Here is a 27074-nt window from a genome sequence, read left to right as displayed (position 1 = left end):
TGGGTCAGAGCTGGTTACTCTAGTTACTCATCAGTAAATTGATACAAGCGCCAAAACTGCCTTGGAGGAAAAGCCTCCAGCTGCCGAGCACTCCAGGTGTCCTGAGAGGGTCATAAGGGAAGCAGCAACAGCAGGTGACAAGTCTGCTCCTTGGCACCTTGTGTGTTTTGTACTGGGCTCTTTTACCAGTTACACATGAATTATACCAGGGAACCCAGGATCAGCTCAGTGGGATTCTCCATGCATAAGCAGAGCAGTCTGCCTGCAGACTTCAGGACATTACTCCCAGAGAGCCTCAAATAACAAGTTTTAGCATTAGCCTGCTGAAATCGTGAGCTGCTCTTTGGCAGTAGGTATTTGAGGTGCACTCTCTTAGTGAAGCTTAAATCCATATCCTGGGCTGAATGGATGCTTGTAGAATTGCTAGCAATACTCCATTAGTCACACATTAGATCCCATTTCATAACAGACTGGAAAGCCTTGTCTCATCATGTTCTATGCTTCCACTGGAGAGAATGCAAATGCAATAGGTAGAACAGGGAAGCTGCTGTTCTTAGCTTTCCATTATGCAGAGCTAGACAACTTTTAAGTTTGCTAATCCCTCCAGTGGATTATTAGCTGCCTACAGCTGCCATGTTGTTATTATATGATCAGAGTTCAAGCTAATCCTTCTACCTCTTGCCCTGGCAGGGGACATGATGAAATGAGTTTGCAGCTTGGATAAGTACACTGTACCCTGACAGGGCCTGCTTAGGAGAGTCCAATTCATCACACAGCTCCAAGCACCCCGGGCAGGTGTTCCCCCACCTCCCAGGGAGCAGCATCTGCTGCCTCCAGCTGCCCGAGGCCATCCAGGTCTGGGTGTCTGGCAGCTCCCGTGCTCCATCAGCGTTCTGGCGGAGCTGGCTTTCTGCTGGAGTGGATTCCTCTGCAAGTATTGGAGCCTTTTCAGCACTCCAGGGAGTTTATGTACAAGATCTTTCCTCCTGCACAATTCAAGTGCTATCTAATGTGAAGATGGGTTTTGTAAAACACAAAACACTTCCTTGAAGCTGCTGAGGTTGCTTGGAAAATCTTAGCCTGGGAGACCAGGGAATGGATGGTTTTAAGTGCAGGGTTAACATCACCACATGTCCTGCATGCATTCCCCAGAGCCAGCACTGACCAGAGGAGAAAGTCGGCTGTTCCCTTCCTAGAGCACCTCTACCCTCAGTCCAGCACTTTACAGCCAGCTGAGCAGGCCTAGTGACATGCTGCTATTTTGAGTGGTGAGTTCTACAAGGACACAGTAGGAGTAAGTGACAAAGCCTGTCATCCCCACAGACAGCCCGCTGCCAGCAATTCCCCAAGACACTCTGTTTATCTACCTTTAAGGCACAGAATCAGTTTCCCTGGAATTTGTACTTAAGAATCTCTGAAGCCTACCAATTTCAGTTCTGTTTGGAAGGTTTAGCTTGGACCTAAGCAGGTATTGACACTTAGAAAGGAGCCAGATGTTGGATTATTTAATCATTCTGTAAGGGAACAGCCAAATGGTGCTGTGCCCATCCAAACACCAGGATGAGTAAACAGGAGGCAGGCATCCAGACTGGTGTGTCTTCTGTTACCTCCACATTTCTTGGGCTTAATTGAATTGAGGAGCCTTTTTCCCCAGAGGCCAGTGTGCCAGAGAAACAGAAACATTTATAAATCTCAGCACAAGATACATGAGAAGTGCCTGTGCTCCCCTTGGAATGAGAACTGGGTTCTCACTTCAGCCTCCCTCTTATCCTGATCATTCTTGCTGCATCCATCTTTGAGCAGAGCCTCAGCACGTTGCAATTTCTCCACATGGTATTTGAGTGAGGAAGTGCAATCCAGCCACACTGTACATCAGACTGACTGCCAAGTATCAACTGGTAGTGTTGAAGTGTGACATGACAGCAATTTAAATTAGGATGAGTAAGTTACAGTCCTACTGCACAAACGTGCGAAGCAGAGGCAGCAGGGACAGCTGCAGAGAACCTGCCTCTGCACTCCAGCAGCTCCCAGTCCCATAGCTGGGCTGGCTCACACAGCACCTTGCACTTAAAGCCCTGCCAGGCTGTAAATTCCAACGGTTCAGGAGCAAATATGGATGTGATTTATCTGCTCTTCCTACAGAAGGAGAGAGGAACCAGGTGGACAGTTGGCAGAGGGCAGAGTGACTGCCTTCAGCCCTCCCAGTTTAATTTATTACTCTGACAGGTTTCAGAGGTAGAGATGTCTCATAGGCTTGTCCGTGAGATTGTTCTAGAACACAGGTCCCTCGGTTTTCCCAGGCAGGCAGCTTTCTCACTACCGAAGTTCACCAAGAAAACTGCTGCATGGATTCCTCTGACATATTCTGCCTATAAACCCTTCCTGGGTTATTGTGCTCAGAGCTATGTTTTTCTGTCAGCTTCATGTTAATCTGAGCTGGAGTTGTGATCAGAACTAAAAAAAAAAACCAGAAGCTGAACTCTCAGCTCATGAGTTTCTTGGTTAGTCTGTGCAGCCTCTCCCTCTATAGTGAAGTTATTTGGTCAGCTGTAGCTGAGGTACAGGCTCAAACATGGAAGTGCAAACTGCTGAGCATTTGCCCTGGGGTACAGGCCTCTGTAGCTGCCCGGCAGGAGCTGTTGTTGTTGGATGGGAGTTTGTTCTGCTGCAGTTCCTGAAGGGTTTTCCCTTCCAGCCTCTTTGGAAGAGCATCCAAGTGCTCAGCTAATGATAGCCCTGGGCTATGACAGACAACAGTCTAGTATCTTGAAATATTTCAGCAGCCTCAGACTGCCGGGGCGGACCTTTCTTTAGTTCTCAGAGCACCGTGCACCTTCCTTTCATCTACAGGAAGGTGCCAGAGAAACAGATGACAGTTCTGACAAGGTTAGAGTGTGAAACACAAGCATCTCTTCCTTCTTCTCCCCCACACTCAGAAGGCTATATATTCACCCCAGAGTATGCTCCAAGAGAGCATCTTTTTCTAGGATACCTTCCCTGCATCTCTGGAGAACCATGCAAGGGTTGTTTACCCTGCTAAGTGTTAGACACAGCCTCCAGGAGAGAGCCAAACCAATACACATAAGCATGCACAAACTTGCTCTGGCACCTTCTGCAGAATGTCTCGTGTCAGTCCTGTCTCTTCTCCAGAGCAGAGGTCTAAGAAAGGCTCCTGCAGCTTCACACAGGCAGTATGTGATCAGCCCACAGGACTGCTCAGTTCCAGGTCCCAGAAACACCAGTTACTCTCAGGGTCCCCATCCATGAGACCAGGCATCTGAACCAGTTTAAGGTTTCTACCACACAAGATTAAGTTAATTGGGTTTACCTTTCCAGGCCCTGGCAAAACACAGCAAGTGTTTTCAGGATAGCAATTAAATGTTAATTGCAGCTAAGTTTAGCCCTAATGCCTCATTAGTTTGTTTTCCTCTGTTTGTTGCAGCTATAGCAGAGTCTCCTGCACAGGGATGGGGATCAGGCTGGGCTTCCCAGGAGGCAGGAGTCCCACCTTGTGCTCTGAGGGTCCTACCTGAGCCTTGCCAGAAAGCTCTTACCTGCTCCTACTCAGGGCAGGCAGCACTGAAACCACCACATTCAATGCACTGCTCTACTAAAAGCATTTTACTGTTCCACACTGCAGATGCCCCAGGTTTGGTTCCCACAGTCTGTTTCCTGGTCTTTAGGAAGGTAAAGGACCTGACAGGGATGCCACCTTACCTTAAGGGATGACAGACACATTACAGGTCTTACCTGTGTGCAGCACAGGATGCTGAAGGAGGTGAGCCCTCTGGCAGAAGGTCTGGCAAGAATCCATTTCTCCAGGCAAAACAAGTGGCTTCAGCTTGAGACTGCAGGAGCTGCAACCTCCCAGGCACTGCTCCTCACCCTACTCCCCTCCTGCCTCCAGGCAGGGCTTTCTACCCTGCCACTGAGTTCTGTAGCCTCTCCCCCTTGCCAGTCTGCCCTGCAGCACCAATTAGCCAAAACACCAGGTGGGACTAGATCTCCCTGAGACCCCTTATCACGAAGGCCCGAGGAAGGGAAAGGCTGGGTTGGGAAGGGTGGGTCATGCAGGTGCAGCTCGTTTAGCCTCTCTCCACGTGTTGTCTGGTCCATGGTCACCTTAACAGGTGCTGGTGTGCTCCATGCACATGCTGCTGTCCTAACTTTACAAAACATATAATTCAAAATGTGGAAGCTGGCTTTCTAGACGGATTGAGTCTGCCATGCCTCAGACAAACCCAAGCTTGTTTTACCCGTTTTCTGCTGTTCATATTGTCTTAAAACAAAGGGAAGAAGCTCCTAATGAGCTGTTTCTGCAGTGCCATCATGCACAGTGTTTCCAGGCAGCATTGTGTGACTGTGGTGGAGAACTGACTATGCTCTGCTTGTATGTCTTGAGTGGGAGGAGAGGAAAAAACACCTCTGAGATTACAAAAGAATCTAACCTTCTGCTCAGTGCTTGCGGTGGGGTCTCACCGTGCCATAGAGCTGCCCCACTGACTTAGAAACTCCTGCAGGTTTCCACCCTGCTCATCTCCAACCCTAAATCACCTCTGCACTTCTTGCCACAGAAGAATTAGTTACCTTCTGTCACTTAACCTGTGAGCTGAAACGAGTGGGGACTGGTCAAGCTGTGAATACAGGCCACTGTGCCAGAAGGCAGCTTGGGGCTTTTTCAGTAGCCACATGCTTTGACCCAGTTTTTGAGGAGTGGCCGGTGACTAGAGATGCTTCAGTTCTTCCACCCCGTTCAGAGTGTGCAGTGCAGGATCGATAACAGATGGGTGGAGGGATCAGTCAGTGAAATGTGTCATCTCCAGGCAACAGCGACCTTCAGTGCCTTCCTCAGAGTGCTCGGAACTCCATGGCTTCTCCAGCGAGGGGGTGGAACCAGTCAGGCACATTAATTCTGTTTTGCATAAGAGCCATGGTAGATTGGAGTTAGTTGAAGGCTAATAAAAGCAGCATTTTAATGGATAAAAGCTAAATTAAAATGTTAGTGCTAAATAGAACAAGACAGAGCTTTTTGTCTGATGCTGAATCTTGGCGATGAAGCAGGTACCTTTTAATTGTAAAATAAAGTGGCTTTAACAGTATTATCATTATATTACTGAAGCATTTAATTTCACTAGCTAAAATATCGCTGTATGAGATCTCTGCAACGCTTTTATCTAGTTTGAAATAAAGAGGCTTTTTCACCAATTATGTTACTGGTTGTAGAGTATTACAGAGATGAAATATAATGGCTTTCAAATTACATTCTGGTGAAGAACACTCAGCCACGACTGAAAGCTGTTTCTTTGTTGGTGCCTGAAAAAATGTAATTGAGAAGGTAACCAGAGTCTAGAGAGCACATTGGATTGGCTTGGTAACGAGGAGCTGCCTAAATCTGAGTGACAACTGCAGGGGCACAGAGCTGGGGCTGCCCATGGGGTGGAGCAGAGACCCGCCTTGTGCGGCTAATACAAGTGCAGGGGTGGATTTCTGCCAGAGCAGGGTGATGTGTTTCAGGAACAAAACAGAATAGCCTATGCAGATATAAACACTTAAGTCTGTCCCATGGGTCTCTCTTCCTGCAGAGAAAAATCTAAAAAACAAAAAAATGAGCCTGTGCTTACAGTGTAACCTCATGCTTTGACTGAACCTTTCTGGTTCTCAGGTTGAGTCTGTGCTGGACACAGGAGGAAGGCCAGACCCAGTGCACAACAGTGGGTGTCCCTGTAGATGTTGTCTTGATTTTGTCACATGCAAGGGCCCTTTGTACTTTATTGATCAGTGTTTTGAGGAGAGGGACCCTGAGGGACTGTGACCACAAAGCCAAATTCAGCCCAGTAAAATGAGATTTGGTAACAATAGCTTGGTTCTATGCTTGCTTTCTTCAATCTGCTTTTGCTCTGTACTAAATGAGGCCTGAAGGCAAACAGAATCCATGTTACTTTACATAGTGCTTTGACAAGCTACTTCATGTTTTGACCGAATAACAGTGTGAAAAATCCACAGCATAAAAGTCTTGAATGGGTCCCTGGAAGGAAGGATGCTTTGATGAGGGGGCAGGGATTTTTTGAAGGCATTACGGAATGGTTTTCTTTCTTTCCTGCAGCAGTGATTAGACATTCTTTAAATGTCCTTTCCCTGGACCAGATGGGTTATTTGGACTAATTGGCAGCCGCCTGACAGCTTTCAGGACACCTGAGTCACTTCCACTTCCTCCATCCTTCTGTCACTGCTGCTGCAGAGATCCTGCCTGGGTAGATCTGCTGGAGGGCAGGATGTGGCCCTGTGCACTGCAGGGAGCATCCCAGGTCAGGGCCCTGAATCGCCCTGTTCCCTGCACAGCCAGGTCCGATGTACCCCTGGAATCCCACCAAACCCTCTGAGCTTCAGGATTTTCTTCCTAAAAATCAAATTCTTTTTGTCAGACGAAGAAGGGCAGAGGGACATGTTCAGGCCGGGTGCAGTGTGGCAGAGGATGAGGCAGTCACAGCTGCTGCAGGAGAGTATAAGGCACACAGGTTCTCTTCAGGCCCAAATGCTGCCTGCTACCTGTGGAGTGTCCTTTACCTACTGCAGAGCCACACACGGCTCATGGAGCACTAAAGGTTCAGTGATCCCACACCATCATGGACCTGCTCAGTCCTGCTGTGGCCTGTGCTCCTGCTGTTAATCATTACAGGGCATAAACTTCCATCCCAGGCACATGTTCCTGTTTTCATGTTGTTGCCCCCCAGGGCAATGCTGGTCTCCTGCTTGTCTCGCTTCCTTGCATCCCAGCTGGTGGCAGGAGCCGTGAGCTGGGGCAGGGAACACGGTTTGGGGTTAATCACTGACCTGTGTGTGAGCAGTGCAGGATGCCTTGATGTCCACAGCTTCACACCTCTCTGCTGACACCACTGCAAGCCCAGGGACACAGGGAACAGCACTGGGGAGAGAGAGGGGCCTGTGATGTTGTGGTACAGTTTTGGTGACAAGACCTCAGTGATGATAAATACTGAGAGCATAAAACCCTCTTTTTCCATAATTTCCATATCTAGACCCAGGCTTTTCTCTCATCATGATTCACTAATGTCAGTAGCTCCCCTGAGGCTAATAGAGTCCTTGAACTGCTTAATATTCTGGAGTTTTGGAAATGACACAATTAGGCTTGAATTTTCTTTCTCTTACAGTAGCAGTCTTGTTTCCAAATTTGAGTGAAGTTTCATGGACAATTTGAGAAGAACCCAGAGACTTTCCTTTAAATTTAGGAACTGCAGTTTTATTAGCACTCAATAATTTCTAAGCAAGGCCCACTTGGAGAGAAGCAGCGTGTGAGCTGTGCTGTGCCTGGCTCTGCTCAGGGCTGCACTTAGGGCAGCCTGGCAGGAGAGGGGTGAGCTCCCTCCTGTCTTCACTTCTGCTGTATTCCAGGAATGCACACGATACAAGAGCTCGCGGGCAGATTGCAAAAGACATTTGTGCCCCACGTGTTGTTCAGGACAACCAAAGATAACCAAGATTCAGGATAACCAAGATTCTGATGTCAGTGGGAATTAGGAATTGTGTGCTTTAGAAAATCCCTCTTAACAGTTGCGTCTGAGCATTGGGCCTGGCTGCTGATTTTCCTAAGGAAGCAGGATCTTTCAGTACTGCACGCCAGGTCTTTACTAACAGACCTTACACATGCAGTCCCTGTGGTGACTGACCCCCTTCAAGCTCAATGGCCTGTTCCTGGCTGGAATTGCTGCACTGTTGCTGCTCACAGATGCAAACACATCCTTTCAGTGCAGCACCTGGAGGTCAACTATAAGTCACTGGGTTTTCTGTAAGAAATGTTTTCTCAAGTGGAACTGCTGGAGATTGATAGCATTAACAGCTACATAGAAAAAGTCTCCTTGCCTGGCAATAAAGCAGATTATTTCTGAGTGTCTCAAACCAGTACATCGCAAGGCTGTTTCATGGGAGTTGCTGGCACTGAGGTGCAGGAAGGTTCATCTGCACACCCAGGGCTTGAGCTAACAAAGAGCTCTTTGCCCCGAAGGAGAATGAAGATGGATTGCACCTAGCAAAGGAGTCCTGAAGCCTGATCTGCACACAGCAGCACACTCAGCATCCCCCATTGTCATTCTGGTCTAGTTTGTAATCAAGTGCTGGTTCTGAATGCAAATGGAGATCAAGTCTTCGTTCTAGCTTGGATTCTGCTTGCTCGAAGATAAAGGTGCCAAGTCCAGCTTCCTGACTCTGCTGTGGATATGCAAAGGAAATGCTAATTTCCCTAGTAGGTAGCTAGGAGAAATGGCAAGACACAGAGCTGGAGGACAGCACCCGAGATGCATATGGGATGTGATAGCAAGTCTGGAATCCAGGAGATGTTCCCTCCCTGCAGCATGTACACAGAGCAGGTGTTAGTCATGCAGATGTAGCTTCTCCAGATTCTCAACAGAAACAAGGTTGCTCCTTCTCCTTTGGATAGGTGCTCACCCTGGAAGCTGAGCATTACTCTCCCCCACACCCTGAAGTCACCGAGGCTTTCAGGAGGAGGCTGCAGAGCAGCACGGTGCTGGAAGTGGAGAACCCCAGCAGGTCACACCTGGCCCTATTGGGAACCAGGCCTGGGTTGACTTGGTTATCAGGCTGAACACGTGGGCACTTCTCTGCCTCTTTATCTGAACCTCCCCTTGCCTACCCCAGGTCTCAGGAGCACCCACATTCCCTCTCCATCCCTGCACTCAGAGCGTGGCTCCCAGCCTGCTCTGGCTGCCTCCGCCTCCGGATTGCCATCCCCCTTCCCTTGGACTACCTGCACTAAAATAGCATCCTTACATAAACACAAAGTGTTACATTATTTAGAGGCCTAAAATCCCAGCACCTGCCTTTGTCAGAGCCTTGGCATGGCAGTGGGATTAGGTTTTCTCCCCATCTCTGTGCTGTGCCGGTGAGTCCCTGCCAGGACCCTCATTAAGCCCTGCCCCACACACTGCAGTGGTGGGCCTTGCCTGGCTCCCCTGGCCACAAACTGCTCGTGGGCTGAACAATGCTCTGCTCTCCCGAAGAACAGCATCACAAACGCACCTCTGAAAAGCCACAGAAGAACAAAATTGGCTTTATTCTCTCTCCAAACAAGCAATAAACACCAACTTGCAGAGACAGAGCAAAGCAGCGCTGTTAATCACCTCTGCCCCATCTCCCCCTCCTGCTTCTGATGATACCAGATCCTCTTTTCCATCTCTGCACAGCCTAGCCAAAATACCAGGAAGTGAGCCAGGAGCATCTCCCCTGCTGTGGCCTGTCAGGCTCATGGAGAGAGGTGAGTAGGGACTGAAAGTACAACAGGAACTTTGGAGCAGGCAGCAGACATCCTCAGTTGCCTCCTGCTCCTGTCTGGACAAGCAGTATCTGGTGGCCTGGCCCTGCCAGCGAGGTGCTGGGTAGCTGTCACTTGGCAGGGACTGGCTGTAACCAGAACAACTGAGTGAATGAAGTAGAAAATGAATATCCTTGCTTTGTGAGTGAGAACCAGACGTAGAAAATACTCTCTTACCTTCCCACAGCCATGCAGGGGGTCTGGGGCTTTTTCATGGAGCTCTGAGCTTGCTGCAGAGTCCTGGCTCCTGCTCTTCGGAGCTTTGTAGTGTGAACATTGATGGACAAGGTTCAAAGCAATCCAGTCTCCTAACTTGCCTCTTGTCCTACATACCAGACTGGAGGGCAACTAGGATATGAAACATGCACTAAACCAGGCCCTTCTCTGGAGGGCCTTGTGACACAGATGTTTGTAGGGAAATATGGAATTACTTGAAGATATCGCAGTGTATAATTGCAGTTTCACTTCTCAGGGTTATTTCAGGTGAATCTGACCTGCTTCTAATGAAATTAGCACTTTTTATCTGCAGTAACCTAGCAGCTTTTTCAGGTAGGGACATTTTCATGCTCCTGTGCACTCAGTGCCTGGTACATGGACTCCATTGGGGTGGGGTCCCGAGACACTACTTCATTACTGACGCTAATTAATCATCCAAGGCACTGTGGGTGGAAAAGGTAATTTGTTTTCTCCTGCAAAGTGAATAGAGGTAGGGAGGAAAATAAAACCCGGCTTCCCTGTGAGCTGGGCTTGGCCTGCCCTGGCAAGACAAGGACCGAAGGGCCGTGTGTGGGAAAGCTCCCTATTAAACCTGGGGACAGCAGGGAGCTCCTGGAAGTGACAGACACACAATGGTGCTTTTGTCAGAGAGGCACCAAAGGCCAGATGATGTCACCTTGCCCTGCGCTGTGAGGCTGCTTGTGCCTCTCAGGATGGAGCTCAGCAGTATTGCACTGTCTCTTCCACAGGGAGGAGGCAATGAAAAGGCTGCTTTTGTCCCACCCCTTTTTAAAAGCAGTCGAAGAAGCTTTGTTCTCAGACAGTCTGTGGGTTTTCAGAGGTGGAAAAGACTAATTAAAGAGACACTGCTAGCCCTGGGCTCCCCACCAGCTCCCATCACCTGCAGGAGCCCTACTCACCCCCATGGGTGTGACTCTGACCGCTTTTTCCTCCACATCCTTTGGACTGGCGCAGAGAAGTATCTGAACTCCAGCCACCTTTAGGTGGGAAGATCGAGTTATCCTTAAGGGCTGTCTGAGGCTTCAGCAGTCTGGGACCTCCCAAGGATATAAGATCTGTTGAAAATGAGGAGAAGGGGGATGAAGAGGAAGGCCTGTGTTACCATGTCCATCAGAATGCTTTGAAGCAGGATTCCTCAGATGTCAATGGAGACCTGGACAAAATGCAGCTCTTTTCTTTCCTCCCCTTACCTGATCAGCCTCCAGCTGCTGCAGCCAAGGCAGCATCCTCACAGCCCCTGCCCCAGGTCAGCCAGCACTGCTGGCCACCCAGGCATCCTTTGGGATGGACTGGGGCCACATTTCTTTGCTGCCCTTCCAGGGACTCCCAGAAACCCAGCAGGGCCATGATAGCTCCTCAGCACCTTCATCTCAGCGTGTGGGGAGCGGTCTGCGGCATCTACAGAGGGTTTGTTGGATGGTGGAAGGAGCTCATTTAAATGAGAAAAAAAGACTTTGAGTATGTTGCCAGCATTCTCCTTGCCTATTGTACTCCCTCTTCGGTTTCTGCTTTCCAGTGAACAGTTTTATGTCTCCAAGGATCATAAATTCTCTTTTTTCCACTGGGCAGGAGGTGCGCTCCTGGTCTCCACTGCTTCCTACGTCGCTTTTGTGTCCGTGTTGCCGAGCTACTGCAGCACAGCCCCAGACTATGCCTGGCCGCATTCACACCGGCCACGGCCCCGGGAGCGTGTGCTGCCGGCGGGCACGGGGGTTCACAGGATTCAGACAGGCACATGCTTCCCAAGGGGTACAAAGGGGAGGCCATAACCCAGCGGTTTCCAGACGGAGCCACAGGGAGGGCTGTGCTGACCGCGGCCGGCAGTGACCTCGGGAGGGTGGGATGTGGTGCTGAAGGGGGGGTCGGAGGCTGGACAGCAGCCTGTGGTCCAGAGGCTGTGGGAACTGATGCTGCTGGTTTGACAGCTCCAGGGCAGCACGCAGCACTCAGCTAAGCCCCACTGGCTGGGAGAAGAACTCCGGAGTTTTCTGTAGCATCAATTCCAAGGGCAGCACTCCAAGCATGGGTAGTTCAAACAGCAGCTGAGATAACACCCTGTCCTCACCCCATGTGGGTCAGTTGGTTTGAAATTAATTACATTCCTGAGCTGGAAATACTTGGATTCATCATGGCTTTAATTCCTAAAATGGGACTTGTATAGGACAGGAGGCTGCACAGGGAAGGGAAGGGAAGGGAAGGGAAGGGAAGGGAAGGGAAGGGAAGGGAAGGGAAGGGATGCTTCCCATCCCGCTGGGATGCAGCCACGTGTCAGGGGAGCAGGGACTGGGGGTCCGGCTGGGGTGGCGCTGCCCAGAGCCGGTCAGTCGGGGGGCAAAGCCCAGGCCATTCCCACCTCCTCATTGCCATGCTCCCTGTGTCCGCTGGCGGGCGAGGCTGAGGAAGGGGCTGGGACGGGTTATTGTTGGGGGTTGTTTATGGACACATAGATCCTGCAGCCTGCCAGGCCGGGATGGGGCGAGGGGAGGCCAGGGCAGGACAGCAGGCTGAGGGCTGGCTGGAGAATTTACGGCCGCAGGAAGGAGTCATCAGTTTCCAAGCCTGTGGCATCTCCCTATGGGCATGCAAACAAGTACATACCCAGCTGTGACTGGGGGCACTGACACACTCCTGTTTCAAAAACCTGCAGAGCCTCTGCTTTAATTTTCCTTAATACAACTTAAAACACCATTTGAACCAAGGCCAGGAGCATGTTCCGGCCTTGCTGCTCCTTGTTAATGAAGAAGATGCATTTTTTGGAAGCAGAGATTGCCTCCAAGACCTGCAAAATCTCTATTTTATGACAGTTCTCATTTGCATAATGAAGGCCCTGATACCTTCGGTAATTAATCACATTAAGAATTGCTTCCTTGAATAACTCTATTCATGCAGGTTGTTCCTAGTGCTGGAAACTGCACATGATTTCCAATGTGCATTAGCCCAAGTTTCATCAGCAGATGGAAGCTGGTAACTGCATGTGTAATTTATATCTGCTTGGATGGAATTATCCAATGAAATATGCATCACACGGCGCCATTAACATTTCTAGTCATACAGTCTTTAGCTCGTGGGTAAGTTAATATTACATGCCAGCAGTGTGTGGGACCATAGGAAAGGCAAAGACTTGAACACAGGGATTTAAGAGCAGAAGCGGAAAGTATTCCAGGTCAAACACAGCAGATACAGAATTAATGATGCTGCTAAAATAAATGAGATTAATAACCCTTTTCTGACCTGCATTTTTTTATAAAATGTCCCATCTTGTCTCTGTAGTTAACAGGCTGCTGAATCGCCACTTGTAGGGACAACTCCAGATCCTTTAGCATCCAGAGAGTTTTTCCCCATAGGACAGCACAAACAACAGGAGAATAACGATTGAATCGTGGAAGGCAGCAGAGAGAAATGTTGCTGTGTGGGTTTGGATTTGTCAGTAAACTTGACAAATCTGGGGAAAAAATCCCATCAATTCAATAGTAAGAAGAAAATCAGTGACTAGACTGTGCTGTGACAGCAGTGACAGCTCAGCCTGGAGCCTCGTGCCGGGATGGAGGTTGGCTTATGCATGGACATTTCTACAGGAGAAAGTCAGCTGTCTCAGAGTGTCTTTTTCCATGTGCTTTCCTGTCCTTACGTAAATCATGGTTCATTAAAATACTGATTCCTGCTTGATAGGAAGCAATTAAATGACTGAAGCTGTGTTTCATCTGCCTCTTCTGTGGAGAGATGGAGAGAAAGTCCAAGCCAAGCTGGTGCAATGTGAGTGTGCAGCTCTGCCCAGCCCTGCTCTTGGGGCACGGTGCTCTCACCCATCTGATGTTCCTGCTTCCTGTGCTGGGACATCGTACAGCTTCTGCTGCTTGAGGGGTTTCACCCTTTAGAAAAGATTTGAGGCACTAATGAGTTTTAACTGTTTTCAGGCCAAGCTGGCTCTGTCCATGGCCTGCCCCTAGGCACCTCCACTGTGGGGAGCGTGCCTTGGCTATGTGCTCCAACAAGGATGCAGCAGGGGCCACGGGCTCCGTGGAGAGAGAAGGTCCAACAAACCCCTTCCTCACTGAGGCCACTGTGGCCACATCCAGCTCACGGTGCTGCACAGCTCTGCCTGGAGCTGAAGCCCTGTGCGTGTCCTGGAGCCAAGCTGGGGTGGTGCTGTGTGGGAGTTGGCTGGAGTTCCCCGGGTTTAGAGTCTTGTCATCACTCCTGGCAGCACCCACTGATTCGCTGCTGCTGCTCCCAATTGTTTCTTTCTGTCCAAGAGAGAAAGAAAAAGCATCTCTGCAAAATCCAAGCTTGGACTTTGCTTAAAGTCTTTGAGTAAAGAGCCTTGTTTGAATGTAATTGCACCCCTGTTGCTACAATGGGAAAATACACTGTATTGCTCTTTCTTGGAAAGCTCAGCTAGTATTTTCCCAGCCATTTGTGTATAAAGAAAGATAAACAGCTCTTTAGCGGGCAGAACAGTCTATCCCGGGTTTATTGACATTCATGGAGCAGACAAGGACAAACAGTTTGGTGAGCGCAGGGGAGGGGGAGCAGCTGGGCTGGGGGAGCTGGGCATGAGAGGTGGAGGGTGGAGAAGCCCTCTCAGGTGCTGAGCTTGGCGAGTCCATCTGCCCAGCCCCAGACCCGCAGGCGCTGCTGCATCCCCGTGGGCCCCCCGGCACCCTGCAGGATGCACTCACCACCTCACCCTTCCTCTCACTCCTCCCCATAAATAAAAAAACATGTATAGCAAATTTAGTTCCAGCTTCACACGCAATAGCGCTATAGATAGATTTTTAAAGAGCTTGTCTGAAAGTAATAATTCATGGGGAGATCAAAAGGCTGTGGTTTAATCCGGGGTCTGTCTGATACCATAAACCTTGCAGAGTGCTAAGAATTCAATGAGCAGCATCAAAAGCCTGATAAACATGAAAGCCACCCAATTTTCTGTCTGTAAGGCTGGCGTGGCTTACAATTGGTGCTGAGGGGCTGGGAAGATGTGGATCTTCTCTGCAGAGCTTGGGTGACAGAGCCACACACAGTCCTCCAACTTCAGCATCCCAAAAGAGGTGCCTGGGCTCGCTTTGCATCTCAAGTGCTCCCTGCACCTCCCCAACTGTATAAAGAAATCAGAGTTCTAATTAGATATCTAATTACATGGCCTAGGTAGATTTCTGGCTGCTTGGCATTGCCTTTTCCTCCACATCCACAAATCAGAGTCTGCATTGATTCACCAAAGCAACATGACAAAGAGGTGGATTTCAGACAGGGACTGCAAAAAATATGGAGTATCAAAATGCTGTATTTGGAAGCTGAAAATGGTGCTTAAAATGGGGGCAGGAAGGATGAGTGCTGTAAACAAAGGTCTCCAGAGTAGAAGGGTTCTGCCATGCTTCTGTCAGCTAAAGCAACTTTTAAAAGCCAGTGTTTAATTTTTAACACAAATGGAGGTGAGTACAGGCAGCAGACACCTGCAGGGTTTTTCTCCAGAGATCCTGATCCCACAGAGGTTAATGTGATTATGCAAATGACTGAGGTATAATTACGTTACTGCCGCCCATCTGGCCCTCACTGGAGCTCCTGAGTGATTTTATATTCCCCATGCACTGCAGTGCTGACACACAAGGGCACCAGAGATGTCCCTGCTTGGTGTTTGCTGCAGGTGCCACCTCCCCATCAGACCTCTGGAGCAGAGTCCTGCTGGACCAGCCATGGCCAATGCATTGGGAAAGCTCTTCCCAGATCCAAATTAACAGTCTGGATGCAATCCAGAGGATTGAGCTCCACTTGTCCTCTCCCAAGGGATGCTCCTGACAAAGCCAGGATCCTGCCTGGCATCCCAGCTAGTGATGGTGCAGCAAGTCCTTCCCAATATGGTTTTTCTCAGCACAATAAAACAAATTCCCACCTCCCTCAGCAGTCGGGATTTTCATGTCAGACACTGACTACCACATACTGTCCCAGGTACCCCCAGTACTCTCTTAAACTTGGGTTTTTCTTCCCACCAGTATGAATTCAAAGCCAAGAACATTAAGAAGAAGAAGGTGAGCATCATCGTGTCCGTGGATGGGGTGAAGGTGATCCTGCGCAAGAAGCAGAAGGTGAGGCTGCTCCAGCCCAGGGTGCTGCTGCTGCTGCTTAGGACAGTCACACTTCTAACCAAAACTGGCCTTTTTTTTAAAAAACACCCAGAATTTTCACAAGAAAACACTCCATTTGTTTCCACCCAAATAATAACAAAACCTTGCTGGAAAGAGAGTGGGAATATTACACTGCGGGAAGAGGATCTTTTTTTCTATCAAAAAAATATCTCTCTCAGGAGATACTGGTTCTTTTTCTTCCTAATACCAGAAAGCTTTTTTTCCATGAGCACCCCTCAGCTCTTTGCCCTGCTGTCCTTTCCACTGAGTCACTGAATCCAGATCTAAGCCCCAACTCCAAGCCTTCTCCAAAATGTGTAACTCTTCTGCATATTTGATGTTATAAATTAATCTTAGAGACCATTTTCAGCCCTGAAGGCTGTGATCAGATATGATAAACGATCCAAAAAAATCTATTTTTATCTGAGATACTGTTGAAACAGCCATGGCTCATCTAATCACACTGCAGCTTGGATTGTGGCTTGGGACTAAAGCACTGTTCTCTGTTTCCTACCCTTCAGTTTGGCAGAGTTTCACCTGATTTACTGTAATTTTGTCTCTGCTTACAGAGAAAGGAGTGGACCTGGGACGAGAGTAAGATGGTGGTGATGCACGATCCCGTGTACAGGTACATGGCAGGGATTCAACCAGTGAGGGCCAGTCAGCCCTGGGCGATCCGTGCCCTTCCTCCCACCTGCTGAGACACCTCCACCAGGGCTTTCCAAAGGACCATCTAAAATTAACAAGGGCACAAAGTTACTGCTGATGGAGAATCCTTTTCATACATTTTTGAGAGCGAGATGGACTGATCTCGCTTTGAAGCTGGCTCTGCTTTGAACAGGGTTAGACTGGGTGACCCTGGAGATGCTTCAACCTGGATTACTCTCTGATTCTGCCTCTGAAGACAGGCTTCCCACGGTTTTCCTTCAGAGCATGGCTTTCCCTGTGCTTCTGAAGCAGGGCCTTACTCTGAGGTCTAAGTGCTCACAGGGAATTAACCCTTACAGATGTGGCAAGAAAGCACTGACTTTCCATAGCACCTTCCATGGGATACTGAGGTATTCCAGACACCACAAGCCCCACCCAGAGGTTTACACTGAGTGTAAATCTGGTGCCTCAGGAGCCCCTGGGGATGGGAGGCAACCCCATCGATGGGGCATGGCCTGAGGATGGGTTAAGAGCACGGGGTGCTCCAGGCTGTTAGATCTGCAAAGTGAATAATTGTACCATGAGCACAGAGCCCACAGCCCTGAGAACGGGGATCCCCAACACTGGTTTTTGGGCTCAGAGCCCTTAGCGAGAAGATAAGGGACAGAGGATATGCTGATGCATTATCTGAGCCCACTTCTCACCTCTGGCTTTCTTTAACGATTACTACAAGATGTGGTACTTTGGCAATAACTGCTCTAATTGCAAGTTCAACACCCAAAAAATTCCAGTGACAGGAAAGAGCAGAAGAAAAAAACATTTCAAGAATGCCTTTGGTTTCTTCTCTATTCAAAGCTAAACTCACTTGTCACATTTTCACCCAATTAAATCAAACACATATGAAAATCTTCAAAATGGTTTTGCAGCACGAGGAGGAGAATTAGCCTGAGCAGGAGAGAGAGGAATCCTCCGAGTGCACTCAGCATCCCTGGGAGAGGCTTTTGTGCTGTGCCACCTGCCCACTGCCGAGGAGGGACCCTCTGGGTCCCCGGGCTGGCTGCCCCAAGAGGCAGGACAGTCACAGCCCTGCAGGCGGTTCTGCCACGCTGCAGCCTGGGCAGGGGTTAATTGCTGGCGCTAAAAATAGCCACTCGCTTTCCAAGACTATAGATTTTTTCGCTTTCCCACGGCGTCTTTAAAAAGCTTTTGCCTACTTCAGAAAGCAGAAGGTTTTCCATCAAGCCTGAAACGCTCTCTAAATCCATCGCCTCCTGCCTCGAAAATTGCAGGAGGGGCCATGCACCAGCACTGCCTCGTTCCTCCAGTCCTGGGGACACACAGGAGCAGAGGTGGTCTGGAGGGCAGAGACTCCCCGGGTGTTTAATTCCCTTTGTCTCTCTCCCACCTAGAATTTTCTACGTCTCTCATGACTCGCAAGACCTGAAAATATTTAGTTACATCGCAAGGGACGGCGCAAACAACTCCTTCAGGTGCAACGTCTTCAAATCCAAGAAGAAGGTAGGATGCTCCTGGGCATACACCCGCATAGCTTCTGGGGCAGAGGGTGCAGATCCCTGGGGGGTGACTGAGGCAGCGGCGGTGCTGGGTGTCCCCAAAACAACGTGCCTGGTGCTTGTCCCCTCCCGCCCAGCCTGGGCAGCGGCGCATTCCACACAGGGATAGGAGCACCCAGATCCAGAGCGGAGAACCGGGGGGCACTGCTGGAGCAGCCAGCACAGGATGAGACGCAGCAGCCCGGGGTGGGAGGCAGGGCAGGCTGCGGTTCCCCCGTGGGCGGTGGGGCGGCGGTGGGAGCGGCGCTGGCACCGCGGCTGAGCAGCGCGGGTTGCTCCGCAGAGCCAGGCCATGCGCGTGGTGCGCACGGTGGGACAGGCCTTCGAGGTGTGCCACAAGCTGAGCCTGCAGCACGCCCTGCAGAACGCCGACGGGCAGGCCGACGGCGCCAGCGACAAATCGGCCGAGGAGCAGCCGCTGGAAGGTGACTCGAGGTCCCGAGGGCGTGAGCACAGCCCTCCCTGAGGCAGTGGTGCGGGGATGCTTTGGGGTGGGGACACTCGAGGTGGCACGGTCCTTCATGGGCCAGCTGTGGTGACAGTGAGAGGTTTGGGCCCCTTCGGATGGGGAGCATGCGGAGTCTGCCCTGCCTGCCCACTCCTACTGAGCACTGGGGAGGGGGAGGCTGAGCCCCCTCATCCAGCAAGCTGAGGGTCTGCAGCCTCTCGGCCAACCCATTCCCTCCCTCCTGCCCCTTCACAGCACGCTGAGACTTGGAGTAAGTCCTGGCCATTGTCCCTGAGCTTCCCCCAGCTCCCAGCCCTGCATGGGGCCCTGGCTCTTCCTGCAATCCTGCACAGGGAAGGGAGGCTCAGATTCATGTGTCCGTCTTGTTTGAAGTTCACCAGATAAAGGGCTCCAAGATCACGGATGTGGATGAGGTTGGCATCGATACTGGTGGCATCTGTGTGTCTGAGAGGGGACCCAGAGAGCTGCCAGGTGCCAGAGGGGACCTCGGCATGCTGAAACCTGGGCAAGCCTCAAAGGAAAAGAATGGCCAGGTAATGGGGGGTGGGCTGGAGGACGGTTCATGTGCTCTGCTGCTGCTGAGGGCCCTCTGCTCAGGGTCACTATCATGGCTTGATTTGGAGGTGCTTTCATGGAGACCCCATTGCAGCCCTCCCTCCTGGCTCCCTGCTCAGGACAGGCTGTTCAGTTCCCAGTTTACCTGCAGCAAGGCCGTGTCCAGTGCTGGGTGGGGGTTGAGGCGAGAGGCAGGGGTGGGGGCTGCGGCGCATGGCTGAGCAGGCTTCAAACACCACCTGGGGTGGATTTCCATGCCCTCAGTGCTGCTCTGCAGTGGTTGCTTGTTTGACCGCCCTGGCAGTGATCCCTGACTCCCCTCATACTCCAGGCCCAGGGAGCAACTTCCCGAGGAGGCCCAGCCCTGGCAGCGCGGGCACCCGGGGCACATCCAACTCGAGCAGCAGTTTCACCTTAATGAATGGGTGCTCCACAGAGCTCTGGGAGCACTTCCCGGAGGCCTGAATGGCATCGCTTCAGCTCACACAACAGTAACGCTCGCAGGGCCTGGCTGGAAACAGCTGCAGTGACACGAACTCCATGGGATTTGTTTGCGTGCCAGGGAAGGCCGAGTTTTCCTTCGCATTCCTTCTGCCACTGCCCAAGCAGGGGAGGGCAGGGGCAGGAAGGGCAGTGGCCACAGGCACTGGCAAATGCTCCAGGCAGCAGGATACCGCCCAGCCTGGGCAGCCACAGCATGGGAAGGTGGTAGAGCGTTTGGGTCACTCCCTGCTGTCTCCTCCCTGGGAGACCTGGGGACCTGCCCTCCCCAGACACAGCCAAGGCAGCCCTGCCAGCTCTCTGGGAGGAGTCTCTCTCAAACACTCTGTCCTGGGGATCCCACAGATGTGCAGATCTGACGCCGAGCCCAGGGGCTGCCCCTCAGCATCCCCCTCAGTGCCTGGAGTGCAGGGGCTTCTCTGCTGCTCTGGGGTCAGTGCCGTGGGGAACCACGATCCAAATCCCACCCTGAGCCGGTCAATCCGCTCACCTGCCCATTTCTTTGTGCCCAGGATGCCGAAAACTGCTCCCTCCACCTGGCCAGCTCCCAGCAGCTGCTCAGCCCGAGCAGCCCCTGCTCCTCGGCCTCCATCACCCCGCTGGCCTCCCAGCACTGCCTCCAGCTGCTCCAGCAGCAGCTCCTCCAGCAGCAGCAGCAGACGCAGGTGGCTGTGGCCCAGGTACACGTCCTGCCCTCCCCTCAGGCGGCACCAGCCCTTCTCCTCTCCCTGCTCCAGCGTCCAGCCGGGCTAGGCCGACAGCGGGGCAGGTGGGAGCGGGCCGGGGCCCTCGCAGCGCTGCTGGCAGCGTTCCCGATCGCACAGCTCACGGCAGAGCTCGCAGCATCGCTTGCAGCCTAGCTCGCAGCATTGCTTTTAGCGCCACGTGCAGCATCGCTTGCGGCACAGCTGAGCTCCCCCAGACACGGAGCTGGCTGCACACACAGCCCCAGGCTGCTCTAGGAGTGTTGCAGGGTCCGGTAGAGCCCCCAGCTCACCTTTCACCCCGTCTCATCCCGTTTTTGGAAACCATCCCGCCCCCAATCCAGCATCAGAGCGGGGAGCCCGGTGCCCCCGGCTGGGCACCTCCCCATGGCGTTTCTCGTTACCGAGGGGCCAGCAGGACACCCCGCACACCCCCGGGCTGCCGCCGCATCCCCGCCCGCGGCTGGACCGGCTCGGGGGGGCCACTGGGGGGTGGCGCGGCGGGGACGGCAGGGGGCGCTGTGGCGCCGCCGGTACCGGCCGCGCCCGGGGATGCTCCTCCCGTCCCGCACCGTCCCCTCCGCACCATCCCCTCCGCATCGCCCCGTCCCGCACCGTCCCCTCCGCACCATCCCCTCCGCATCGCCCCGTCCCGCACCGTCCCCTCCGCATCGTCCCCTCCGCATCGCCCCGTCCCGCACCGTCCCCTCTGCATCATCCCCTCCGCATCATCCCCTCCGCACCGTCCCCTCCGCACCGTCCCCTCCGCATCGTCCCCTCCGCATCGTCCCCTCCGCATCGCCCCGTCCCGCATCGTTCCCTCCGCACCGTCCCCTCCGCACCGTCCCGTCCCGCACCGTCCCCTCCGCATCGCACCGTCCCGCACCGTCCCGCACCGTCCCCTCCGCACCGTCCCCTCCGCACCGTCCCGTCCCGCATTGTCCCCTCCGCACCATCCCCTCCACACCGTCCCCTCCGCATCATCCCCTCCGCATCGCCCCGTCCCGCACCGTCCCCTCCGCATCATCCCCTCCGCATCGTCCCGTCCCGCATCGTCCCCTCCGCATCGTCCCCTCCGCATCGCCCCGTCCCGTCCCACAGGTGCAGCTGCTGAAGGACCAACTGGCGGCCGAGACAGCGGCGCGGATCGAGGCGCAGGCCCGGGTGCGGCAGCTCCTGCTGACCAACCGCGACCTGCTGCAGCACGTCTCGCTGCTGGTGCGGCAGCTGACAGTGCTGGAGGCCCGGGAGGAGCACCGGGATGAGCATCGGCAGCCAGGTGAGCGCAGTGACACCCTCACTGAGGTTGTTTGGGTGCTGGGGTGCCCCAGCTCCATCCCTCTGGACAATCGCTGCATCCCTTGCAGTCACAGGAAGCAACTGGAGTGCTCCCAGTACTGTCCCAGCAGGCTCTGGGGATCTGGGGCATTTCTGCACCCCTCACAGTCCAAGGCAGCAGCTGTTTTGGAGATGCCCAGTTTTTCACATGCCCCTCGTCCATCTCTCACAGTTGACCGCTCCTTGCAAAACCTGTCCCTGGCCCAGTCCCTCTCCTTGAACCTGAAGAACCACTACAGCCTGGACGTCCACCTGCCGTCCACCTCCACCCCTGCCAGCGTCCTGGGCAGCCCCGTGGCCCCTGGCTCGCTGCCTTCCCTGGGCCCCAGGGACTCCTACCTCAACCTCGTCAGCCTGGACAGGGGCAGCCACCGCTATGGCAGCAAGGAGGGGGACGAGTGCCTGGCAGTGCTGGAGGGGCAGGACGGACTAAGCCGGCGCGTGGAGGGCTCCGAGGTCAGCGACTTCACTCTGCTCAACGGGAGCAGCCGGCAGAAGGCAGATGACATGGACAAAGGGGATGAGGACAGGTAGAGTGTGCCACCTCTGTGTCCTGCCAGCTGCAGCGGGAACACCCTGAGTGCTGCAGGTAATGCAGGTAAGCCTTGCCCATCACCTCCTCTCTCTGCTTTTCCCTCCACAGGCGGCAGCCGCCCATTCCCAAGCTCAACCCGCCACCACCCATCCTACGCAAAAGGTCAAGCAAGACCTCCCCAAGCCTGGAAGTGGAGGTGAAACCCGAGAGCTCTGCCCACCTGAGCCTGCCCAGTGCCAGCATCTCCAGCCTCACCAGCATCACTGCCAGCTCCCTCACCCTCTTGGACCCTGAGGCAAGGACTCCTGCACGGAGCGCTGCCTCCAGCATGGAGGCCGGCCCTGCCGGGACCTGCCAGTGCACTCTGGGCAAGGACAGGACTGGAGAGAGTGGGCCAGTGTCCCCCCTGGCCAGCATCCATGACCCAACAGCCAGCGAGACCCTGGCTAAGGAGTTGATGGCCCTGGGCAGCCCCATGGACAGCTCACTGCCCTTCTCCCCTGCAGACGACACCTGCTTGCACATCAGCTTCTCTGAAGATGAGTTGGACACTGCCGTGGGGCCCAGCAGAGTCCCCTCTTAGTGGGGCCACAGTAGGTGGCAGCTGGTGGCTGGCAGCCCCAGCAGCTCTGTCCACAACCCTGTGCTGGGACTGGGGGTCCCTGTGCCCAGGCCACGAGACAGGTCCCTTTCCTGTCCCTGTCCCATGTAACAGCTTCCCCCGCCACCCACGGGGCCACCCCACAGGATGGGAGGTGGCCAGCCCTGCCTCAGTCTGCACCAGCTCACACTGCTGTCACACTGCCATCCTGTCCCTGCTCACACAGCCAGGGATGGTCACAGCAGAGCTCCAGGGAGTTGAAGGGTGGAAGCCCTGGGCAGGGCACAGCACAGGGCTGTGGGACAAGAGGCTGTTCTGGTTCATCAGTTGCCACCCATGGCAGCCTGAGCGGGGCCACGCAGCACAGCCACGGTGTCACTCCCCTGCCCAGCTCCCTGAAGTGTGTCTCAAACTGCCACCATGCTGGGCGTCTCCAGGGCTGCCAGTGTCCACCAGCCCCACGCTGTGCCCAGCCCTGCTTTGGGGACAGCAGCCCCACCACTGTGTCCCCATGCAGTGAAGCCACCACTGCCTCCATAGGTGCCTTTTCCTACTCCCCAGCACCCACTGCCCACACAGGTAGGGCCACCCCTCTGAGGCCACTGATGGGTGCAGGGCTGACCCTAGGAGCCTGTGGCAGTGGGGGGTGACCCCCTAAAGAAGGGTGCACCCCATGTCTTGGGGTCAGGGCAGAAAGCCCTCCCATGTCCCCTGAGCTGCTGGTGGCTGCAGACAGGAGGCTGCTCCTTGTGCTGATTTTAGGGTGTTACGGTGTGGTTTGGGTTTGGTCTTGGAAATGTGAGTGTCCTGGGAGGAGTTAAGGTTTAAGGAAGAAGCCAAGCGCGGGGTGAAGGGCAGGTTTTGTGGAGGGACCAAGAGGATGCTCATCCACCTTGGTTGTTTGTCAGAGGGTGTTGGGAAAGTGTTGGAGAGTCAAGTTGGGAAGTGTCAAGCAGAAATGGAGACTCGGAGCAGCCGTGCTGCCTGTCCCTGGCATGGTGCTGCTCCCACGGGGAGAGGGGGGTGACAGGACGTGCCCCCAGAGGCGGCCGTGGCAGGGATGGAGCCAGGAGGGGCTGGTGACCGGGCCGGGGGTTGTAAAGCTTGGCTGGGCTGTCCCGTAGTGCAGTAGCGACAGCCCGGCCCCTCCATAGGATGCTGTGGTTTGGTAACGGACTTTTAAAGAAAAAAATAAAGGTGTCAGATTTGCAGAGCCAGTGCTGTGTCTCTGCCCCATGGGGCCCGTGCACAGGGGGTCCTGAGCCTGTGGGGCAGACTGGGACCTCCCAGGTGCTCCCAAAGAGGAAAGATCCCTGCTGGGAATGACAGCTGAGCCTCTGAGCTGCTCCCTGAGCAGCCCCCACCAGGATGGGCACCACCATGGAGGGCCCTGCTCCCCACACACTCCTTTTGCTCTTTCCTGGTCCCATTTCTGCTCCTGAAATAAGTCCTGGCCCCGGCACACAGGATGAGAAGTGGGAGAAGGCAGATGGCAAAGCCAGATGGGATGGGATGGGACCAGTGGCATGCCAGGGTCCTGGGATCCCCAGGGGCTGCCTGCAGCCAGGACAGGCAAGAGACCCCTGCCCTCTGCAGTTTCCTGACCCTTGCAAGGTGAGGAAGAAAGTCCAGGAGCAATTCAGCACAGAGACTCCAGGATGGACAAGGACCTTGTGAGATTGTCCCCCTCATGCAGGATGGGGGACCCAAATGGAGGGACCCAGCACCCAGAACCTCTGTGGGGTCTCAGGACCACTCTCCATCCCTCCATGGAGTGGGTGCAGCCTCCAGCATGGCAGAGTGGGGAGCAGGGAGCCCCTTCCCCAGGCCCACTGCAGACATCTGCCAGGGGGGCTGCCTGCGTGGGGAGGGGGCACTTCCAGCCCAGAGCCTTATTATGCTTCCTTCATGGGAAGAAACTTTTTCCTTTGCTGTCTGCTAAGCTGCTAGCAATCATCAGGCAGGCAGGTGGTAAAGATTCATATCCATCAAACAATGCCATTTAGTTTGTAACCTGTGACTAAATCTGGTGTTAGCTTTAATTTCAGAGTCTGCTTTAGGGCTCGCTTGTTAATCTCTATGCAAAGCAGATGAAATGAATATGCAGCATTTTGGATGTAATTGTACGGCTTCAATTCAGCACTATAATTTTCCAAACAGGATCTTGCAATCAAGCTTCTATTCATTAGTGTATAAACAATTTAGTTTCTCAGCTCTCCAGTCTGCCAATCATCTCAATGGAGTGAGCATCTCCGACAGAAAGAGGAGGAAAGTTTCCTTTGTGTAACAGAGGTAAAAGTTGCTCCATACTTCAGACAATTCCCGCCCAGCAGATCCAGACCATTCCCACAGAACTGGACAGTTCCTGGTGCCCCCACAACACTGACCAGCTGCAAACACCACTCAGGGGGGTGATGCTCCAGTGATCTCCCAGCTCGTGTAGCCCCAGGCCCTTCAGGAATTCTGCATGTGAGACCTCATCGGAAAAGCCCAGATCCTACAGGATCAGGCTGCCTGGAAAGGTGCAAGCGTGCAGCACCTCAGCACACCCCAGTGATGCTCAGGACTCCCCAAGTGCCCCATGACTCTGGGGAGGGGGTGGCCACCCCAGCCCAAGGCCCCTTCCACGTCCCCATTCCCCTGACACCGAACACCTCATGCCAGTTCAGCCTTCCTGGCCAGCGCCGCAGGACAGAGCCCTGGGGACATCCCACACCTGGAGTCAGTGGCAGCTCCCCCATGGAGGACGAGGCCGGGGTGACACAGGAGTGGGTGGGGGGCAGGTGTTGATCTCAGGGGCTCAGCACCCTCATGGCTGGTGCTTTTCCGGGTAGGGACCCGAGGGTGCTGCACACACGCGAGCGCCTCCGGCACCGCATCCCCGTCCCTGCGCACCCATCGCCCGCCTCGGAGGTGAGCAGGGACCAGCCCAGAGCCGCGACAAAGGGAAGCGCCGTCGGCAGAGCCGCTCAGCGCGGTCTCCGTTTCCAAATGAATATCGACAGCGCTAATTACAGGCCGCCACGCAGACAGCTTATTAGCTTGTCACAAAAAGACGGTATTGAACTCGGAGCCCACGGTATTCACGGAGCGCAGCAAGACGCTCCCCAGACAGCACAGCGAACCAGGCAGGCGAACAACCTCCAGCAAAACTAATTACTTCCTGATTGTCTACGGCCACCCACTGGGTATAATAGTATAGACTAAATTTGGCATATACATAACTAAGCATTCGGCACCAATTTGGCGTACAATAATCATCCTCTGTGTTGCATAATTAAAATCTGATCACTTGGAATAATTATTTCATATTCCCAGTATCGGGTGAAGATTGCATAATGTGGCAGAAGTGTGAGCCTGGAAGTGGAACGATCCAATTCATGATGGCATAAGCCCCCCGGGAAGGACATCACGGCTCCAGGCACGGTGAGAGACCCGCTGGGCACCGGCTGCCTCCGACGTGGCCACGACCCTGCGGGCAAGGGGCTGTGGCGGCCTCAGGCTGTTGGTCAGCACCAGCTGTGGAGGAGCTGGAATCACCTTATCCCTGCTCTCCACAGCATGAGCCGGTGCTGAGCACGGCCCCGTGGGGCAGGGCTGTACCCGCCAGGACAGGCTGTCCTGGTGTCCCCACGCAAGCATTCTCCACATTGACCTTTTCCAGCCTGGCTGCTGCCCCGCTGCCTGCCCGGCCGGGATGCTCATCGTCCGACCCCATTGTGCTCGTGCATCTGCTAAAGGCATTTGGAAAGACACAGCAATAAAAAATAAAAACCAAGTGGAACGTGTGTGTCTAATCCATTAACTTCCTCCGGCGGCTCCCCGGGGACCCGGCGGGGAGCAGAAAGAATACGTGGATATTGCACGCGCCCTGGCACCTTGTCCCCGGGCCAGCCCCGCCGCTGGCCGCTGCCACGGGCTCATAAATCACTGCGGGTGACAGCGTTTCACAGCTCGCTTCCCAGCCAGGATATGGCCATTCCTGCTGATTACACGGCCGGCGCGCGGGGGAAGCTGCATCTCCCACTTCCAGGAAGGGAGGATCCGCAAGGAAAAAGCATTGATAAAAAGAAGAACGAAATCAGCTTTGTTCACGTTGCGAATCTCCCATTGTTCCTGCTGCGGCCGTCAGCCCTCGCTGGAGAAAGTATTTCCTCAGCGATAAATCTCCTGGGCTCCTCGCAGCCCTCACCTTGGCACCAGAGTCTCCTCAGCTTGTTTTGAAAGAAAAAGCACTTTTGGCCACAGGCCCCCTGTGGGGTGCCCTGGGCAATTCATGGTGTGAGTTTGGGGGGTGAAGGACAGCCCTGGGGCAGGGGACAGTGGCCTGGTGCCCATCCCAGGGGTCTCTGGCCCGTGTCCCCAGTCAGGGCCACAGCAGGGGACATGCACTGCCACTCCCAAAAGCTCCACTCCCATCCCGCAGCGCCCGGCACGAGCCGGGGAAAGTGAG

At 53.7% G+C, this 27074-nt stretch overlaps 1 protein-coding gene across 2 annotated transcripts in view; it reads left to right on the top strand.

The window, feature by feature from the left end:
* LOC116454269 (carboxyl-terminal PDZ ligand of neuronal nitric oxide synthase protein-like) overlaps positions 1–24835 on the top strand; it is a 30873-nt gene extending 6038 nt beyond the window's left edge. Inside the window, exons 3-11 of one of the 2 annotated variants that reach the window (XM_032130671.1) lie at positions 15565–15657; positions 16266–16324; positions 17754–17862; positions 18202–18343; positions 18760–18920; positions 19956–20123; positions 21249–21426; positions 21658–22015; positions 22129–24835. In XM_032130671.1, the coding sequence (XP_031986562.1) occupies positions 15565–15657; positions 16266–16324; positions 17754–17862; positions 18202–18343; positions 18760–18920; positions 19956–20123; positions 21249–21426; positions 21658–22015; positions 22129–22603 (1743 nt within the window). In that variant the 3' untranslated portion in view covers positions 22604–24835. The remainder of the gene's footprint in view (positions 1–15564; positions 15658–16265; positions 16325–17753; positions 17863–18201; positions 18344–18759; positions 18921–19955; positions 20124–21248; positions 21427–21657; positions 22016–22128) is intronic. The other variant, XM_032130672.1, reaches the window with a different exon arrangement.
* Positions 24836–27074: the final 2239 nt, after the last annotated feature.

This window comes from Corvus moneduloides, chromosome 21 (genome assembly GCF_009650955.1).
Source record: "Corvus moneduloides isolate bCorMon1 chromosome 21, bCorMon1.pri, whole genome shotgun sequence".
Taxonomy (NCBI): domain Eukaryota; kingdom Metazoa; phylum Chordata; class Aves; order Passeriformes; family Corvidae; genus Corvus; species Corvus moneduloides.
Note: the sequence above shows the minus strand (reverse complement) of the source record. Positions and strands in the feature narration are given on the sequence as shown.